The sequence below is a fragment of the Styela clava genome, chromosome 12 (genome assembly GCF_964204865.1).
Source record: "Styela clava chromosome 12, kaStyClav1.hap1.2, whole genome shotgun sequence".
Lineage (NCBI taxonomy): Eukaryota > Metazoa > Chordata > Ascidiacea > Stolidobranchia > Styelidae > Styela > Styela clava.
The window spans coordinates 18,097,706-18,119,403 of record NC_135261.1 but is presented as its reverse complement, the minus strand read 5'-3'; the positions used below and the strand labels follow the sequence as shown (position 1 = coordinate 18,119,403).

At 35.1% G+C, this 21,698-nt stretch overlaps 1 protein-coding gene across 5 annotated transcripts in view; it reads left to right on the top strand.

The window, feature by feature from the left end:
* Positions 1-10,641: 10,641 nt before the first annotated feature.
* LOC120329351 (TRAF3-interacting protein 1-like) overlaps positions 10,642-21,698 on the top strand; it is an 80,424-nt gene continuing 69,367 nt past the window's right edge. For 2 of the 5 annotated variants that reach the window (XR_013479582.1, XM_078118504.1), the window contains exons 1-12: positions 10,642-10,802; positions 11,514-11,582; positions 12,270-12,431; positions 12,975-13,087; positions 14,258-14,306; positions 14,966-15,065; positions 15,820-15,920; positions 16,958-17,149; positions 18,764-18,835; positions 20,324-20,453; positions 20,866-20,908; positions 21,494-21,586. Coding sequence is in view for 4 of the 5 variants with exons in the window: in XM_078118504.1 (XP_077974630.1) it covers positions 10,680-10,802; positions 11,514-11,582; positions 12,270-12,431; positions 12,975-13,087; positions 14,258-14,306; positions 14,966-15,065; positions 15,820-15,920; positions 16,958-17,149; positions 18,764-18,835; positions 20,324-20,453; positions 20,866-20,908; positions 21,494-21,586 (1,247 nt within the window). In the remaining variant the exon portion in view is untranslated. The remainder of the gene's footprint in view (positions 10,803-11,513; positions 11,583-12,269; positions 12,432-12,974; positions 13,088-14,257; positions 14,307-14,965; positions 15,066-15,819; positions 15,921-16,957; positions 17,150-18,763; positions 18,836-20,323; positions 20,454-20,865; positions 20,909-21,493; positions 21,587-21,698) is intronic. The other 3 variants (XM_078118505.1, XM_078118507.1, XM_078118506.1) reach the window with 3 other exon arrangements.

The window sequence follows — 21,698 nt, the reverse complement described above, 5'->3', positions numbered from 1 at the left end:
AATATTAAAAGTACAGCGTCCAGACATGTGTAATTAAAAATCAGATTTTTTTGGCATATATTCACGTAAAGAAATGGAGACTTTTTGACGTTTCGTGAGGTGCACGACGTATGGCCCTGTCCTCCCTTTCAATGTAGATTACAGACCGTTTTCCCACATGTCTCCATTGAACAAAATGACTTTAAGACAGCTGTATTTTTGAAATTTCCCTTTGAGTTGATGCATTATTAAAAAAAACTGTTCTGTGGAACAACTTACCACTAAACTTATTAGATATAACCAAGTACACTCTGGCAAATCATTATGCAACAAAACATAGTATTTCCGTCATACAAAATACCGATATGAGTCAGTTACATAAACACCCCCGCTAATTCTTCCTGCTGTCGTCAAGTTTCATAGTCAAGCGACGGTGTGACTGGAGTATTTAGTTAGCTTTGGTGGAGAAGGATTTTTATCTGAAATCATTGAAATATAAGTCAAACGAGAATAAATAAAATAGGTAGTTTTTTGACCAATGGGGTTGTCAATTTTCTAAAATTAGCGAATATTTCCGACATCATATAAATATCCATTAGTAAATGTAGACAATGAGCGCTGGTATTTAATTTACTAAAACATCTCCTCAACACCTTTAAAACAACTGTTACAAAAATTCTACGAATATTGCATCTTTATCCATTCTAAAATACGAAGCATAGGAGGTGCGAGGACTAGCTCCTTTTACAATAACGTAACTTTATACTAGCTCGGCTAGACTCCCGCGAGTTCATTACAAATTTATCGTGCATGCCCATTGATTAACACTTCTAAACTGTACGTTACTTGCGTAGTAATATAGCATCAATTTCGTTAGGTTAGTCTTATTCGTTGTGCCTATTGTTACTATACGACCGCGAATAACTCACTCATTACGACAGTGCGTATAATAACATAATAAACCCTGATGTGTCTGTAATGCCTGGTAAACAACTGCTCTGTACGCAGAAATAGACGCCAATTTAGGAAACTTGGGCTCATTTGTTATACGTTTAGCCTTAGCCGGATCATCTGACTTAGTAGTTAGTATGTTAAATTACATTACGGCTGTCATATAAATCATTTCAGTTAAAGCACCCCAGCCTTCTCATGTTACGATACATTGATCAAGCAACGTGTTTTTGTCGACACGGCAGAGTAGAGATTGTGTTGTCGTTTGTGAGTCAGATATCGACCAATGTTCTTATTCATCCCCAGGGCAAACTTGTTTTATCACAGATCCAACAAATACCAATGTTTTGATTTCCATACGCTTGTATGTGAGGCAAAGTTATATCCGAAAATTTTACAATCAATAATAATACCTCGTATGAGTTAACGCATCAATTATGTTGGCGTGCACTTGGTCAACAGAGCAAATTAACAACTGAAATATTTATTATTTATTTAAAACATGCTAGCTGATTTTTGCTTCAAAAAAATTTCTTGCTCACGTATTTGTCCTGTTTACCATTTCCCGGCTGCTGATTGTTTGTTATTTCCCGAGAAACCAAAAATATCTACGAACTATTAAACTTGGGCATATTATTAAACTTGGAATGTGTATTTAAAAACATCTTTAAACAAAAATCGAAGCTGGTTGTACTAAACCAATAGTAAAATGCTGCCTGTGGCCTTAAACAAACATAATATTGGTCGTTGAGTACGCACGGCTTCTTAACCTGTCGAAAACAACAATCCTTTCTGAGATGAGGAACCTCGCCTTCAACTAACAAAAATAACATATTCTAATCTCGGCCATGGGTTTCATGACCCCTTCAAACTAATGAAGAATAGGACACTCGGATTGTTACAGTTATCAAGTACACTATCATTATTTTGAATAAAATAATAAACTCTGTTATTTATATTTAATATCCACCAATCAAAAGCCATTCCTTGAAGTAGCCCATAGTTGACCAAATAACCTACTGTCCAAATACTGACCAAATAGCCTACTGCCGGAAGAACAACGGAAAATCACGGTAATCTTGAATAAATTTGTGCTTTTGTGGCGCCTGCGGTATTCTAAACATGGGATTGAATTTCAAAAGTAATGTCCTGACACGCGCCCGCACATAATTAATGCCAAAATAACCGGAAATCCATTAGAATAACTGCTCGTTGATGTCGCATAAAAATTATTTCATGCTGACTTTTGTCAACACTCACAATTGTTCTATCATTCAGTTTTTTTACTGACTCTTACGAACTTAAGTGCCTGTTATAAGTGATACCAGCGTCAGTTTAACTCTAAACTAAACGATAAATAATTTCCCATGCGGCTGTCGATGCTTCTAATAGATTTACTTCTGTCCAGAATTGTTCATGTTTTCAATGTCTGTCAGAATTCCATGTCACTGCAAAATTCTATTTACTCTCCCAACACATTCTCATATAAGGTACACCACAAGTCTATCCACATAGCCTTCTATTTTTCGAGTAAATCTCGTCGACAACAAGTCTGCCAGTACAGATGTTCGTGTCATATCCAACATAACATAAAGTTGCTAATGCGTATCGCAGGCGGATACGGATAACATTCTCACTTTGATGGTGCAGATAGTATTTCGTCAACGGTTTCGCATTTATTTTTATCCTTGATGATATGTGTCAACTTCTGTATAAATACTATAGCCTATATCAGGCATGCGTAACTCCCCTCTAGGTTTACATGTGTTTCACCAATGTCTTTTGCGTAGCAGTTACTATAAATTTGCGATTTCGATGCGTAGATAACACGTATTAAGATTGTTGTTTCATGTTTGTCTTTTTGTCTCGATAAGATTTTCAAGCCGATTGCGATATTGTTCTTTTGAATTGAAAGAAGTATAGCGTTTGTTAAACTTTATATAGGCCTGCTTACCTGACTCGCACCTGTTTACGAATAGGAAACAAAACCAATAATCCCGACGCCCAGCGACTTTCGGCAATTAGACGACCCGCAATTATCTCATTTAAGCATTTTTTCTTTCCTTGTAAAAATTATCAGTTATATTCTCTTACTTTTTATTCTCAAGTTCGACAAGTATTACCTATCATCTGCACACATATCTGCTCTAGAAAATAAATAAATGCATCTAACCCAAGAGTGCAGAACATTCCGGATCATTATGGTCGTCGACAATCAATATGTTTTCATCATGTTATTGATCAAATGGAAAATCAACCTTGCTCTAATATTCTCTCGTTTTTTTCGTAAACAACTCTCTGTAATCGACTCCCGCGTGTTATCGACCAATGCAAACTTACAATTTTTTGTTGTTCTGATGAACGCGCCCCGTCTCAAATCCGAGAGTTCAATGAAGCGTACTCACATATTGACTTTTATGAGACTCAGAGTAATAATTTATGTGCTATCGCCGGCAGCGGATCACAAATTCCCATGACAACCATACAACGACGTCAAATGCAGATGCATAATTTTGCATACATTTATTCATATTGAAGTTTGCCTATGAATTGTTTTGTGATTACGTCGTTGTTGTTAGGATTTTTCTTCTTGTCGTTAGCATATAAAAAAAACAGCTTTTCTCATTACCTACTGGACCAATTGCTTCGAACTTTTCAATGGATTCAATGTATTTTTTGCTAGAAGTCTGTTACTTCAACTTATTCTTAAATTTTCTATGAATCCTATGGTATCTGATATTTCATCCTAAATCCCGCCAAGCGCTTCTGATTTTTTAATCTTGCGACGCAAAAATCACAAGTTCTTCAATATCGGCGAAGCGCTGTAGGTAGGTGCGGTAAGTAGAAAGTTAGAGTACTTTTAAATTAATAAATTCTACAGTTGTGAGCGGTAGGTAGGTGCGGTAAGTAGAAAGTTAAAGTACTTTCAAATTAATAAATACTACGGTTGTGAGCCGAAGCATTTCAATGCACGTTGTCACAGGACCTAGTAAATCCAGAGCAGTCAGAGCACGTAAGTTCTGATGGGTTCAGCTTCGTCCAGAGCATGATTTTCGTTTTTTTTCGTTTTGGTCTTCGTGCTCATATATTTGATCATTGCTCTCTTGTTCTTAATAACACTGACCAATATCCCAGTCCCGCCATTTTTCATTATAGAAAATAAATTCATAAATACTCATCAATAAACTTCTGAAGTTTTGGAGAATATTGTCTATTTTTGATTATACTGTGAAATATTTTGCAATTGACTCTCTGTTCAATTTTTATATAATATAAATTATAACAATAATTATAATAACGATCGCTTACAAGTTTTTTTAGTATTTAATGATAACAAAATCTTCTAAAAAGCTATGCTTTTAAATATCATCTATGCTTTCAGAGGTCCACTATTTTATACCAAATTTCACTAATTTATTTGAAGAGGCCTACTTAATTCAGGAATCAATCGAATAAGTGCAGAAAGGCGAATAAATGACCTTTGGCAGATATGAAACTGTTCCACCATCAGATATGTGGCAACAAAGGGCATGGCTCCACTTGACAACTTAAATAATACTGGAAATCATTGTGCTAACAGTGCTAATGAGGTAACCGAGGGTAAACAAATCATATATGATACCATACTAACAAAAAAAAAGTGATCTAACATCGTTGAGTGTTGCAATTGAGCATTGCAATGGAAAATATGGTTCGCTATTACACCCCTTTCGGAAAAATAAAAAAAGTAAATATACTTTCATCCAGTAACTCACATAGAGGCGATGTACGAAAATTTTAAAATAAGAATAAAAGCATGATTACATACCACAACGGTATGCGATGTTTCCAATTTGGCCTCATTCGAAGCAATGGATGTTCCCCGACCTTTGCCCTCCAGAAAAAATTCCTTCACTTCACCATTGCACAATTTTTGTGCTTATCTTAAGAGTGGAAACGCGAGTTGGCCCCTTTAAACTGGTTTATATGTTTCAACTTGATTCAAAACATTTAACAACATGTCATTTGAAAGTATCGATAGAAAAGTGTAGCCTAGTCTTACACAGCTATTTCTGAACTATGTTTTGATAGCTGTAAATCTACGAAGACAAAATGACAATTGATTTATTTTAAATCATGCTTAAATTTACAAAAAACAACTAAAAATCAACAAATAGCATGCAAAAACACAAAAACAAGGTACTGTAATTCATATTTACAACCATGCCTGAAAATCTGTCTGACTGACAAAAGTGTCTGAGCGACTTCTAAAACGTCTATTGTTACGCACTTTCGCATCTTACTGATTAACCAAATTTACGGAAGTGAACAAGCAAGACGGGAAACATCCTTTAGGATTGACTGACAATGTTTCATCAACAGAGTTGTCCAATTTCGACGATGTATTCTTAAAACAATGTGGTGATCAAATATGATGGTAATCAGGGGGCGGCTTTTCAAGAGCACTTTTCAAAGCTACTTCATCCCTTTTAAAAACAAGAGAGCGATGCTCAAATATATGAACACGAAAGCCGAAACGAAGTGGTACGGGTTTGCAATCTGTCGAAGTTGCCTACTGGTATAGCTGTGTTCAAGACTAACGCAATCGCCACAAGGTGCGCAATTTTTGTTGACAATGAAGTTACAATGAGCCACAGTATTAGATATGACTGAGTATAATAAGCGAATGAAACATTTTAGTTATTCTTGTCCCATTGGCACAATGTCTTAAACAAATTGATGAAGTCATATTTTTGTCTAATTCAAAATAAAGCTAGATAATCTGGAATTCACAGCTCACACTGTATAGTCATTTCTTACAGTGGAATTCTAGTCGAAAGGATTTTTTCATAATCGAGAATTACACCTAGAATTATTGATGTTTTATTCAGCCATCTGATCCCCAGAGAACCGAGATTTCCAAGATATATGTCGCTGTGTACCAATGTATTGTAAATAGTCGTTTTATATATAGTATATATATTAATCTAATTTGAATTCTTCTGAACCTAAACAGCCTATAACCCGAATATATGGAAAATATTTACTGAAACATTGGGATAGATAGTATAGTATAGTTATTATTGTAAACAATTACAGAGAATAATGCATGATTGATAGTCTTAAATGTCTTCTAGAATTATATATCAGACGATATTGCAATTGTATTGTATTTGTGTAATGGGCGTGAAAATGTCACACAAAATGCAGACTAAATAATTATGAGTGATTCAAGGCTGAACAAAAATTCAATATAATTTGATGTGATAAATATGCAATATGGTCATACATGCATTGGAACCGTAATTTGATTCTATAACAACTTAGGTCTTAGAGAGTGTGGAATATAGCATCAGAAGTCTCATAAAAATTGTGGATAAAAATAATACAAAAAGTACACGACGAAATGAATCACGTCGCATGATGTCTTAAAATGTCTATTTGTTATGTTTTAACTCTCACATGGCATCTCATCTACGAGTCAGCATGATCTATGAAAAATGGTAATATTGGCAATACTGTAACTCGAATGTTCCCATCATGAAGCAAAACAGTTTGCATAATAGGTATCTGCAAATAGTTCTGATGCCGACACATGTATCGATAGAAGTATTGTATAAGACTTTTCTGTTATTATAGAAATAAGTAATTCAATTGGTTTGTGGACAATTTCTCCTGTGTCCCATCTACAATCTCCTTTTTCTCGGGTTTTTCAACTGGCAGTTTAATGATAGTTAATTAACATTGATCAATAATTTACACACATCAACAACTTCCTCTCAAAAGTCTAGAGTAGTTTTCTATTGATTCCTTATTTGCCATCATTGAATATTGTACTCGCAGATATATTTTTCGTTTTTTAGGACGTCATGATGATCAATTTAAAAGCTAGCTAATTCAACATAAAATGAATCAACCGTGATGAATTTGAACTGACCGTAGTGATCAACAACCTCACTTAAATTTGCTTGTTTACAATCCATGACTTTAGAAACCTTACTTGAACATTTAATATATATTCTATATATTCCCGTAACCAAGTTTCCTACCTCTGTATCATACCGCCCTAATTAATTTTAATTATAATTACCGGTACTTTTATTGATTAACAATATTTAAAATAATTTGGACGTTAATTTGGTTAGTTTTGGCTTCTATCTGGTGAGTGAAGCAGGGGTAGCCCACCTCTTCATGCATCCAACTTGGCAATTCTGATTGGGCAATTTGGAATTAGGTGACTCCAATTATAATCAGCTTGACGATATCTTTTGAGGAATATTTTTCTATCCACAGTATATAACTCTTTTTTGACTAATTCGGTATCCAATTCGGCAATCCAATTATTATTTGGTGTGGCCGCAGGGATGGCCATTTCCGAATACTAAGCTATTCCGGATACATTCTAAAATTGAAAATAACACATTTTTGTTTTAGTTTATTAAAACCCAGTAAATTAGGAAATAAGCTTCAATAGAAATATCAGAATAAAGCCACAAACCAACAGTATATGTACACAAAGTAATTGATAGCTCATAGCTATCAATAAAAAAATAATAGCAACTTGTGACACAGTCAGTTTATTAAAATTATTCACTCTGTACAAATGACCATATGAAAAGATAGCCAAGGAGTTGTCTGACGCTTTCTATCATTGGTACCATGATATTTCGATAATAGTCAAGTCTATTGACAAAATACTACTTCAGATAATTGTGTATATTTTCTAAGAGTAATAAAATTTATTGGCAATACAGACAAATGAAACAAGCAACAACAATCGAAAATCCATTTTGCCTTCGAAAATTCTAATATTTAAGCCTAGAGTATTCTACCTCTTACCAGTATATTTGTATATTAATTTATGTGAATCATATTGTTATTATGTGTAACATATTGTTGTGTTTGAAATTAGAAATAAATTATTAGAGGATGGATGACCATCACTGCCAGCCGCGCAGCCAGAATTTTCGAAATCGGAAATTCCCATTGCCGCCTTTAACACCCACCGCGATTCTGCGCTCGTTAAAAGAGCCGTCTTTTCAGCGTATAATGATCATCCTGTTACGTAAAATATTCAATCCATGACAACTACGAGATTCTAAAATATCTTTATATATTAATTTAATGTGTCCAACGTAACTCGCGGCTTCTTCTTCTTACGTCAAAAAAAACATTACTATTCGGTCCTTGGTGATCTGTGACCTAGAAGTACGAAATAAACTGCCTGATGTACTTAATTTTAATACGTATTTTTGCAATCTTGCCAACTCGTTATCGCCGTTAGAAAAATCCCAAATAATGAAATAAAATCTTGTTAAGTGTAGAGTATATTTCGTTTCATACAATGAATATACATATAAAGTTTAGCAGTGAATTTAAAAATACATATTCATCGCCGCGATTATACCACCTGTTAAAAGAGTCAACTTTTACAACAAATAATATGACAACGAATACATATTTTTCTGTTGTGCAAAGTGATGAATTCGTGACCGATTCGGGCATATTTAAAATGTCTTGCTTTATTAATTTAATTGTCTTCAATTTAACCTGCGGTTGCGTCGACAGAATAAAATCCTCACCACTCTTATATACCATTGCACCCGCGGTCATAAAAATAGAAACGTGTGGTAAACTGCCCGATTAATTAAAGTTTTGATCCCTATTTTGCGAATTCGGCAAATATTTAGATGTAGCCTGCTTGTTATTAGTGACTCCGCTCAATCGAAATGCTGCCACTCTGATTATTTTTAGATAAAACCGTTCGAAAAACCCATAAATCTGCTGTAACATCTCAGAGTAAAATTTATTTCATCACAATAAAATTGATTGAATATACTTTAGATTAATTATATTATATACATCCTCAGAACCCGGGAAAAAGTCGCGTTTCAAACCTTGTATCATTATTCGACGGCAATTTAAAGTAATGGATATTCAGGCAAATCCCGCCCTCAATTCGTGACGATATGTTTCTAAACGACGACCAAACATAATGTGTGCCAGAGGCACACGAAATTTTGCGATTTTCACTGCGTAGAAAAGCGTTTTTTAAATTTTCGCGGGCCTCAGTAAAACTTATATCGATTACGGTTTTATTTTCAGTATTTTAAATTGCCGCTTTTCAATCAAAAAGTTGCGTTGTCTCTAGAAACTCGCCGCCGATGAACGTATTTACCAGATTCACAATTCTGTGCGGGTACAAAAATAAAATAATTGTCATCGTTATCGTGGAACAAATTTGTGGAAAAATCACGCGCAAGTTTCAATCGAGAATGTTTTCATTCAACGGAAACGTCTTGAAAGCGGCGTCGAAAATGTGTGACGTCACACAAATATCCGATATTCTTATGAACGTTAATTCCGATATTCGGAAACGTGATATTCGAATACTTTATTCGAATTGGCCATCCCTGGCGTGTGGGAAAAGAATTTATTCATTTTTTTTATTTGTTTGCCAATTTTCTTCTTACTGAGTAATTGATTTTATGTCTCGCTTTTTTCACTCCCGACCTTATCATGCTTCGACGATTGTATGTTTGTGTGTGTGTGTGTGTGTGTGTGCGTGCGTTTATTAGTTTTGATACTTTTGGGTGAGCGAAGACGTACTACTTCTTTTATCAATACCTCTCCACCTAAAATATGTACGCTTTAAACCTTGCTTGAAGTTTCGTTTGCTTTCCCGACCATGTAATCAGTTTTATTTATTTTGTTTTTATCAATTGCTTTATCGTCTATTGCTGATTATGGAGTCGAAATAAACTTTTACTTATACGTATACAATTTAAGCCTACGAAGGAGTACACCATGGCCGCAAATCAAGAGCGCCTCGAAGCGGTGACCTAAACGCACATAACAACAGCTTGATTTACACCGTAACCCAAATAAAATCACATTTGGGACAGATATAAAGGGAAACAGGGTTTGCTTTTCATTTGTTTTCGGGCCTAATTAATTACTTGAAATGTAGGAGGAGGTGCACTAGTTAGAGCTTAGAAAGTGGTCGTCTTGACCATTAAGATTTTAAATGCTTTATCTCAGCTTTCACTCAAGAATTATGAGGAAATGTGGAAACAGGAATACCTGTGACTACCTCTTACCGGTACTGGTATTTCCAGACTTTATCTTTCTGACTTAGGAATCAGAACTTTGCTTTTTTTGTTAATGTACCGGTGCCGGTAGTCGACTTTACGGTACAGCAGTATCACTGGCATTTCAGCATTTTGTTTCTTACTTAGTTCTGTAGTTGTCTGACTTTATTATATTTACAGGCGCGGCGGTGTGGCTCAACGGGTTAAGCGTTAGGAATACGCTCGCCACCGCACCTCTAATTACTCTGCGTGGGTTCGCAGGTTCGAATCCCATGCTCGGATGGTTATGTGCGAGAGGATTGCTGGACTCCTCGCCGTCGTTGGGTGGTTCACGTAACCGCTGGTCGGTTACGGCTTCCTCCACCACCAAGTCCATGCTTCCGAAAACAAACAAGACAGTGTAACTAACTAATCCCATACCCGACTTGGAATGGTAACCGGACGAGAGGCCGTGGTTCGCCATATGGATAAGCCGTCTTATCGCCTTTCCTCTCCCCCGGGATAATTATGTAAATCCTATCCTATCCAATTTGGTGAACATTCTAAACAAATTTCATAAAAATTCTGAAATTGGTAAGTTTCGAAATTTGTAAATACAATACACTTTATATTCCAATATACATCTTTTTTATTAAAGATTTTGAGCAATAATACTAAATTTGAATAATCATACTCGAAATGGGAGAAGAAGTAATGAAAAAGACGAGAGATACTCTCGGAAAGATTATTAAAAAACCTCCACTGACGGACAAGTTGCTTTCAAAACCACCGTTTCGATTTCTACATGATATATTCACAGAGGTTTGTATGAAAATGTTTTTGAATAAGTTATATCTCAAAATTACGATCTTGATGGTGTGACTTTTGATGAAAATTATTTGCCTCCTAAATTAAGCATGTACTATCCTTTAAAAGCGAGGATTGGCATATCAATCAATATATGAAATAGTTGGCTATTCCAAATAATAATTGCCAAACATCATCAATATTTTGGGTTTAAAATAGAAAAAAGCTGTTAATGGTTAATGTGATAATTTACTCAATTAGTACCACAAAGGAAAAAACGAAAATACTTTTACAAAATATTATGATTTTTTATCATATTTGTCCATAACCCATTTGATTTGTTCAGGGTATTCGATAGTGGGTTTTGAAAATGACAGTTTTTGTAAAAAATTCTCACATTTTACTGCTCAGCTGTATTTAAGACTAATACGATTTCTGATCTAAATACAGTCATAAAGACAGAATGATTACAATTAAAATTAGTGTGTGTACCAGGTTAGGGTTCGGCCATAATTTAATCCGATTTTCCTTATGTTAGTTCAGTAACGAGTTCGGGCCCTCCCCATATGTTTCAGTCCCTCCACACAACTTGATGTAGAGTAGGCGAACAAAATTAGTTACCTCAATATTGGAACACACACTTCTGGAGCGCCGTCTTGTTTGTACTAGCTGATATCTAATAATGTACTGTTGATTATTGTTATAACAAATATGCAAACTTTCTAGGTGATCAGAACAACAGGATTTTTAAATGGACTGTTTACTTCATCAGAGATGGATTCTAAGAATGTGTCTGTAAGTTGTTTAGTCAGATATAATTTAATTTTTTATCGCATTCATCATAAATGATGGGAATAAAAACAGTAATTATTAGTTTAGATAAACCATCTTGCCGTGAATAAGCCACTCTCTGTTAAGCAAAGAAATAAGGCCCTATTCTGAATTTTAACCAAAAAATTTTTAATTTTTATTTTGTTGGGGATCCTATACATGGAAAGCGAGAGATTTTTACGGCCTTCAAATTTTTGTAATCGTTCAGGGCAAGAAAATATCTTCCAGTGGTACCAAATTTTTTTGATACATTCTCCCCTTGGCTCATTTCCCCAACATGTCAGAGTTCTGTTTTCGGTTGTTCTTTAATCAATAATGGATTATAAACTAGTGATCTGCATAACTTGCACTCTGAGTTTTGTATGCTTTATTTGAATAGTTTATAATGTAGGCAAAAATATGTATTATAATAATATCACACAAGTAAAAGATATTAGTAATACTATGGAGAAAAATTTCCTCAGGTAAAACATAAATTTTTTTCTTTGGGGTTAAATTTCACCTCGATTGGAAAACACTGTTGCCATTAATAACCCATGCATGGCCATCCAAGTCTTCTCATCCTTTTACCCTTCAGTTTTTAGATAGTTATGTTATTTACTCCATACAGATGCATGGACACTTTTCACTAGCAGTTTCTTCTTTGTTTAGGCAAAAGAAGATAAAATGGCATTTCTTCAAAAAGTTATCGACGTTGTGTCAATAGTATCTGGTGACCAACTAGCTGCTAGACCATCAAAAATTGTCGCAGGACACGAGCCTGAGAAAACTAATGAATTACTTCAAGCGATTGCTAAATGTATTCATAAAAATGTATGTTGTTGATCATTAGTACCATAATTGAAATTTAATTTACTACTAAGTGCTAATTGTAGGAAACATGATTTCAAACATCTCATTAGAGGTAGTAGGAAATTGTGTATCGAACTGCAGGTCTGTTCTCATTGCCTACTTCAGATTCATATGAAGTGGTTGTTGCCACAAGGATGCTTGAACGAGATAGTATTGAAAGATAAATAAGAATATCATAATCTCTCCCCATGAAATAGCAAGCATATTTGAGAGCTTCCATTAGATTATAGTCCCTAACTTCTTCAGATAAAACGAGACATAAGCTAATTAAACAGTGAATAATACATAATGTATTGTCATCTAACAAAACCTCCATAATATACTTGCTATTTGGGGAAAAAATGATGTCATTCTCATTAGCCACAACTTTTTATTTGAAATCCAAAGAGACACATGCTAACTATGTTCTAAGTCTAATTTTTCTGATATTTTTGTGTATTTGTTTTCTTGACTAGAATCTTGTTTAGGAAGAGAATCAAATATTTTGTTCAAAATTTAATATAGGTTTCATCAGATGATGCAGTTCAACAAGTCCTCACTGGTAAGAAAACATCATCAAAAGTTCAAGAGAAACCTCCCACTGGATCTTCAAAAAAGAAAGAAGGAAAAGAAAACAGGTTATTATTAAAATGAATTTCAGCTTTTTTTTTTTGTAATACCAACTCTTGAAACAGTGGCTGCTGGACCTTCAATAAACACTCATATTTTGTAAACATGCTTTAAAGTAAATGGTCTACAGATGCTTTGACGCAATGCCATAGAACAGGGTGGTCTAAGGTTGTCAGCTCCGCGGGCCACAAAATCATTTTTGCATTGCTCGCAGGCCTCAATAGTGCCAGGATTAGGTGAACAGTGCAATACAAAACAGACGCTTTTATTGTGCAAACACATAGTTATCAGACATTGCCATCCAAGGCTAATAGAATCCGCATTAGATTTTTAGTTTTCTATTGTTAGCATGTATTCCCGACCAAAAAGATAGAAAGCCAGATAATAATTTAGACTGTCAAGCACATCATTCAACTTCGCTAGTTGCCTCAACTAGCCATAACACTAGTCAATTCAGTGACATTAGTGGTGTAACAATATGTAAAAAGATTTTTTTCTGATTAATTTTATTACAAAACAATTCGAAATGCTATTTTTTGATTACTCTCCGAATGTGACACGAGCCACAGATAATGAAGCGGCGGGCCACATGTGGCCCGTGGGCCTGGGTTTGGACCACCCTTCCATAGAAGAAAAGGCTCGGTTCATTGTTACAATTATTTAAGGAGGCAAACTTGGCGGTAAATAGTTTCAATGCATTCCATGATTTTGAAAAGTATATTCTGGTGGCGGATAATTCTTTTGACAAATACATCATTTTTTTACGGCTTCGAAATCTATGACTTAACTTATTTCTTTGTCTTCTGTTTTTCTGATCGTTGTCGTCATTTGTGCATTTGATTTCCCTGCGAGTTGTAATAATATTTCGCCCATTTTAGTTGAATTTTAACTTTTGGATAATTATTGTTATACTTCATAGTTGAGCCTTGTCTTTCATTGCCTCACACATCACAGATAAATGTGTCTCAGGCCCGGAGTATGAAAACATGAAATAACATTAATAAATAAGAAAAGTTTTAAACAATACTATAAGAATGACTGTAATATTGATTGAGTGTAAAGTTAAAAAGTTTCAAAATTACCTAACTACGGTAGCTCTAGTTACGACTTTTAGAGAAAAATTCTGGTCTGACTTAAGAAATTACGATTCAAGATTTGAATGGCCAAATTGATTTCAGGGAAAGACCAGATGAACAAAGAAGGAAGAAAAAAGACAGAGATGAAAAGGTAAGAATCGCGCTAGATTAATCTTTATCCAATATCTATGACAAATTTAGGACCCTAATTTATCACTATGTAGCAGCAAGAGAAAGCATGATACAACTGATCTTGACTCAATGGAAGTAGGCATTAGCTAGGCCATTTAAATTGATATTTAGCAATTTGATGCCATTGGGCCGTACAGCTCGTTATTTAAAAAAAAGGTTCATTTTTGGAATGAACTTGTTTTGCTCCGACGCCTAGTCCTGGATGGCGGTCCCAGGGTCACACCCAAATGGCAGAGCCAAAATAGTGATGAAACAATATAAAGCTAATAGGATAGGATTAACATATTTATCAAAGCCGATAAGACGGCGACCATATAACTACGGCCTCTCGTCCGGTTACCCTTCCATGTGGGGTATGGGATTAGTTAGTTATTTGTTTATGGAAGCATGGACTTGATGGTGGAGGAAGCCGTAACCGACCAGCGGTTACTTGAACCACCCTATGGCGGCGAGGAGTCCAGAAATCCTCTCGCACATAACTATCCTCGCATGGGATTTGAACCTGCGAACCCACGCAGAGTAATCAGAGGTGCGGTGGTGAGCATATTCCCAACTCTTAGCACGGTTCGCCACACCGTCACGCCAATAATAAGTATGGTTTCACAATTCTAATCATAGCCTGAAAGAGAAAAAAGTAGCGACCGACGTAAGAGATCAGCTGGAAAAGAAAGAAGAGAACGAAGCAGAGACAAAGAGTCAAACAAAGAACAAGGTGCGGGTACGAAAATTTTGTTCTTGCAATCAGAAATCTTTGTTTCCAGCCTTGATTAGTCTGAACAATAAGCCATCTTTTGCCATTCCTCCTAAATATGTTATTGCAACTAAAATAAGAAGATAATGCTTTGTGTTTGCTTATTAAGGGGAATTCTTTACTAAACTCTTTGTCACTCTGTAACAAATTTACAAGAAATGTTGACTTATATCGTTTTGACAGAAATTTAGGACATAATAAATTAGGGTTACCCAGTGCTGTTAATTTTCATTGTATCACACAGATGATACATATGTGTTTTTGAAAACCAATTTTGTGGCTTTTCCAGCATGAGTCAAATTTGTACACCCTCCATGACACTATTTTGCTCTATTCGAAACAATGTTTCACTGATAGCCAAATAAGCCAATGTTTCTTGGCTTACAATCAATCCTTCTTCCAAATGAACCTACCGAGATAGATAAGAATGTGTGCTTGTATTACTCCTACTCGGACAGCGAAGTAGGTCTGTGCGAGAGATCCTTTAAGATATCATCAGATATCAATGGCTGCTTGTATCTGGTAAGCATTATATTAAAAAAAGTGTTGCCCTGCCCAAAATTTTGGGCTGGCTATACTCGTGGCTTACCCATGTGCTGAAACCCAGGCCAGGACCTCTTATACAGTGTCAAGTCTGAGCCGAGTATTGCAATAGTTTGTTCCAGATGAATTGACTTGAACTTTGTGAATTTTTATTATTTTCATGCTTTTTTATTGACAGGCGAAGGAAATGAAGAAAAAGAGAGCGTACGTAGCAGAGATAAATCTCGAGATAAAGATCGTCATAAAGAAGAACGATCTAGAGACCGAAAAGAGAGAAAGGTCAGTATACACGAAAGTATTTTTTGTTTCAATTTCTCGAGTCAAAATTTTAATTAGCACTCATAATATACAAGTGAAAAGATTGTCGATACAGCGTGACCCAAATAAGCAGAACCTATAAATTTCCTAATTACTTTTACAAAACTGAAAAAAAATTGTTCCCTATTTAGCACTTGATCTTCTGTCTGTGTATGATTTTACTAAAAAGTTCATTAATCGAGGTTCATTAAATTTACAAGAAATCTTGACTTATATTGTTTTGACAGGAAAACAAGACATAATTAATTCGTCCTACCCAGTCCTGTTGATTTTTAACATATTACACAATTAATATATTTTGATTCCATGTGATAAATTTTCTTTCAATTTGATATTTTCTGCGTTTATGGACATTTTCTTGAATGATCATTTTGAACAATTAGAAAATTTTCAAGTTCCGTCGCATTTGTTTAGAGCAGGCTCTTGACAAGTAATCACTATTTTTCGAAAGAGTGGAGATTTTCTGGTTTGGCGTTGCCTCCCTAATTTATAACATCCTTGGTGATGTGGTTTAACCCAAGATCTTCAACTTGGGATACCTTACCAATATAGTTATATCTAATGCTTGGACCCCTTCTACCTCACGTCACAACTAGAAGGTATAATTAAATAACAAAACACTATCCATAAAATTCTGAGTCAATTTTTTTTAGATTTCTTTCTCATGTAGTCATATTGTTCAACATTTATTTTTTCATTATTTTCTTAAATTCAGAATAGAAGAAATTATGAGGTATATCTGAGAATAGAATCATATTATCATTAAATTAACATTGAATAGCCTACATGAGAAAAGTTAGATGTTGAGTATAGACAGCTATTTAACAATTAAATCTAGTTGATATGCCAGTGTGGTTTTTTAGTTTAGTTCAAATATGTATTTCTTTGAATTAGACAGGCCAGAACCGCCCTTGGTCAGTTGTAGATTGTCATGTTGAAGGATTTTTACTGAATTTTATTTTAAATTTATCTCTTTTGAAAAAAATTATGAATTTTAGGAATCCAAGACTAAAATAAAGCCGATACAAAAAGGTAGCCCTAAAAAAAATCAGGAACAAAAGTCACCAACGAAAAATCTTCAGAGAGTTCCAAGCAAGGAAACGAAATCTTCAAGATCATCGCTTAGAAGAAAAAAATCTGATACAGAGGAATCCCGCAATGAGAAAAGTCGCCGCAAAAAATCGTTATCCGTAAATAAAAAATTTGTTAATTTTTCATGCATGTATATGTATGGTGGCCGAATAACATCCTATGGTGATATAACTTGAATCATGCATGACTGGGTATCAATGGTGTTGCATTTAGAATTGTTCTATCAGACATAGATGATCACTCCCCTGTCGGTAAGTCTCATTATCGTCTCAAACTTGATAGCACATAAACCAAAAGGAATGTTAAAGGAGTCATCTTACAACTGCAAAATTTTTATTTTAGTGTATATTATACTCTCAGTAGATCTTGGCACTCGACGGTCGTTCGTAACTTCACTCATCCTATATTTCTGAGTGAGTGCACATGACCTAGTTTGAGCATATTTTCTCGTAAGAAAAAATTTTTTTTTTCAAATTCAGATTCGATATACACATGAAAATTTTACGAATTGAAGTTATTTCAATTTCAAACATTTCTTGGATAAAGAAATAGTTTTAGAATAGTATAATTCTGATTTACCCTGTGATGATGGGTTTTGTCATATTATGAGAACACATCGGTACATCGGTGATGCTAATAATTTTGGTTGCGAAACATTTGTCATAATGTTATAATCAAAATGTTCTGTGTTGCATGGTGGTAACTCCATCTTTGTTATAATACTACATTCTGGTAATACTATTTTCATCCAAGACTCTCCGAGTTTCAACTTGCAGATCGTATAAATCAGTATTCCAAAAAGCTTGCAGGGTAGTTACTATATCAAACATGTAGATTTCCAGTCAGAAACGTGATTTTTTATGACGACAGATATTTATCCAATATTTTTGAGAATACCAGAGTGAGGGCTATTCATGCAGCCAGTGGTGTAAGAGGTAAAGAAGAATCATATTTTATTTATATCAGATCGAGTAACATTGAAAAGATCGAAATTTATTAATTGCATGAGACATATAGGTTGGTTCAGAATTCAGTAACTAGGCTGACAATAAGTATATTTTAACAAGAAACTGGCAACAGTCATTATCCCCTTTTTCTGCTAGTTTAACCAACTGGTATGTTTTGTATTATTTTGTCTTGGAGGTGTTGGTAAAGGGTTAATGGTGGTGTATACCTGAATAATAACATATGTTATACTTGTTGCATATCGAGTATGGGGCATGGATAAAGCATGCTTTGCATTCATTTTTCATTTCAATTTAACCTGTTTGAATCATAATGCTTACTTGTTTCTGGGATTTATGAAGCTTGGAATATTGTTCGAGAATTGCATTGCGTTTTAACTGATGCAGATAACAAAATCCTTGCATGACTATATCAATCTCAGTCAAATTTGGGTACCCTGTAGTAGGTGTACCAGGTTACACAACTTGATGTAAAGTAGGCGAACAAAATTAGTTGCCTCCATATTGGTACACACACTTCTGGAGCGACCAGATTTGTATTCTGATGAATGCAAAACTAAATGAATACCATATGAATGAAATACACGAGCCATTACTAGAGCTTGTGATCTTTTTGCACATAACTCTCCATATGCTATATTCTTATTTAATTCATATTCAATAATGGAACATCATCTCATAGGTGTGTATAATTTGTCACTATTTTCCGAAATTTGTTATTGTGAATTTATTCTTTTTTTATTAAAGAGGAGAGAAGAAGATGTTGAACGAAATGAAATGGAATCTGAAGGAAGGGAGAGAGAGATAGATGGTGAAGAGGTAGGTATTGTTTAATGATTCGCAACCTTTTTTGACACATTTCTCCCTTGGCCTATTTTTTAGTTCATAATCCTCATATACTTTACCCATAAAACCTACTTGCATTTGTTATCCATTCTTTAATGGAACATTTGCTGGCGATCCGCGCAACTTGTACTCTGGCTATTGTACAACCTAATTAATTTATAATGTATGCTTATATCATATGTGTATTACAATAAGTAAGTAAAAATATTAGTAATATGACATGGAAATACAGAGTAAAATTTTCTTCTCAAAACTTTCTAATTCCCTCCACTGTTGGGATGTATAGTTGATAATATACAAAGGTAAAATTTGTTATCATGGGGTTTGATTAAGCCCTTGAATCTTCTTTATCTACATCTTTGGTATTTTTGTAGTGGTGGAATATTGTATTTTTCGGAATAAATTCTAAACACAATATTTTTTATAATAAGTGATATGAAATGTATTCTTAGTGTTGAACAAAAACTTATATACCCCGATGTCTATCCCAGATCTGACTTGAAATGGGCGACATAGTAATGTGGTTATATATCCATAAATAGATAAGATTTCATATAAATTTGAAAGACTGAATTATCAAATTAAACCAGAATTCAGAAGCAACCAGAAGATGGGGGATCATAGAACAACTATTGACTTAGTTTTGGCAAATTTTTTCATTTTAGTCTAATGCAATGGTTTTCAACTGGGCGCCACTGCAATATAGAGTTTTGCCAGCATAGTCCACGGGTTCTGCAAATTTTTATTTAAATCTGAGAGTTTATTTTAATATAGGTATATTTTTTAGCTATAATCAAACATCTATTAGGTTTGCCACTATTATTCAACTTTCGGCGCATGTTCACTAAACGACGTAAGTACTTCTATTTGGCGTGGCACAACCATTTTTACATATGTTATTCCTAACCCCCACCTGACTCCGCCATCCAAAAAATATGTGAGTACGACCTCACAATCACGCCAATGATAGCTACGATCGCCCGAAATGGCATCTTCTCCAACGATAACGAACTCATTAATGCCAGCGATCTCTCTCATATCGGGATCGTTACGACCAAAAAATGAGATAAATGGCTTGCTCGATTTTGGGTGATCTGATCGTCTGTGTGTCTTGGATGACAGTTAGAATAGTTTGGAGGGCCTTATTACGTTACTGTTACGTCGTAGTGACGTAATTTTTGAATGACATAGTCAGGTGAGGGTTAGGAGTAACATATGCAAAAATGGTTGTGCCATGCCAACTAGAAGTATTTACGTTGTGTTGTGAACATGGTCCCAACTTTCTACACTTTAAAGATCTTTTTGTTTTGCTAGCATCGGGTTTTGCTTTATATATATATATATATAATTTATACAAACCAGACAATAAAAGTATTACATAGGGTTCCGCGAGTCTCTGGAATGTTCATTAGTATTCCGCTCCACCTAAAAGGTTAAAAACCACTTCTCTAATGTTTTCAGGAAAGACCCCAAGCCCCTGATAATCAAGAGGAACAAGCAGAATCAAATGAAAAACCTGCATCTAGTCGTCCACCTCGTCCTGCGTCTGCAAAAGGACACAGAAGAAGACCAGCACCTGATAGAGGATCACGTAACCAGTTTTTCTTTATCTTCATATTTAGTGTTTTTTTCTTCATTAAACTAACTTGGCGGTGTGGCGCGTTGTGCTAAGCGTTAGGAATATGCTCGCCAACGGATCTCTGATTACCCTGCGTAGGTTCGCAGATTCGAATCCCATGCAGGAATGAACATGTGAGAACGGATTACTGGACTCCTTGCCGCCGTAGGGTGGTTCACGTAACCGCTGGCCGGTTACAGCTTCCTCCACCATCAAGTCATTGCTTCCGAAAAAATAACTGGCTTACTAATCCCATATCCACTCTGGACTGGTAACTTGAACAAAGGCTGTGGCTCGCCATATGATTACTTCGTCTTATCGGCTTTCCTCTCCCCCAGGATAAACATGTAAATCCTGTCCTATATATTGTATTTACACATTACAGGCGGTGCACCAGTGGAGGGACAAGATTCGAGTCCTAGTGATAGGTAAGCATATATATTATACTGCAGGGTAATACAAAGTGTTATTCATATTAATAAACAGGTATATTTCATTCAAAAGATTTTCGAGTCATTTGATTAGCTCACGTACTTGATATTTGGATGAGTGCGCGTGTCCTTGTTTTGAGCAAATTTTTCTAAAAAACCTTTTGATATTATTTGTTCTTCAGCAGCTTATCAATCCAAGTAGAAGTTTCGGTACTTCCGTAGTATGTTTACCAGGTTATGGTTAGGTCATAAGTTTTTTCTAATTTCAGCTCTATTAGGAGTCCGGCCGGGACTGTCTGTGTTAGCCAAGTGAATATACCCCCTGCTCATAGGTTTCAGTCTCTTTACACAACTTGATGTGAAATAGCCGAACAAAATTAGTTACCTCCATATTGGTACACATATTTCTGTAGCGCTGAAATTTCTAATATAGCATGTTGCGTATTAAATGATTTTATTCGAACGGGCCAACATTTTTCAAATTAAAAGGGTCTAATAATATAGCCTAATAATGGTTATACATTCTATTCTTATAAACTGGTATAACAGGATTCATTAAACTGATGAGTGTATTTTTCTCAGAGCTCGTTCAAGGCCAGCCAGACCACCGAGTGCAAGACCAGCTGCACCGAGAGTACGTCAGAGACCTGATGCTGCAGAAGAAGAAATTGCGAGGTCAGTCAAGACTATCAGATGAATTTTTAAATCCGATTCACATATATATATATAGATGGCGAGCTCTTAACTCTTCTCTGTAGCGACAGGATACCTTCGACTGTCCCAACAT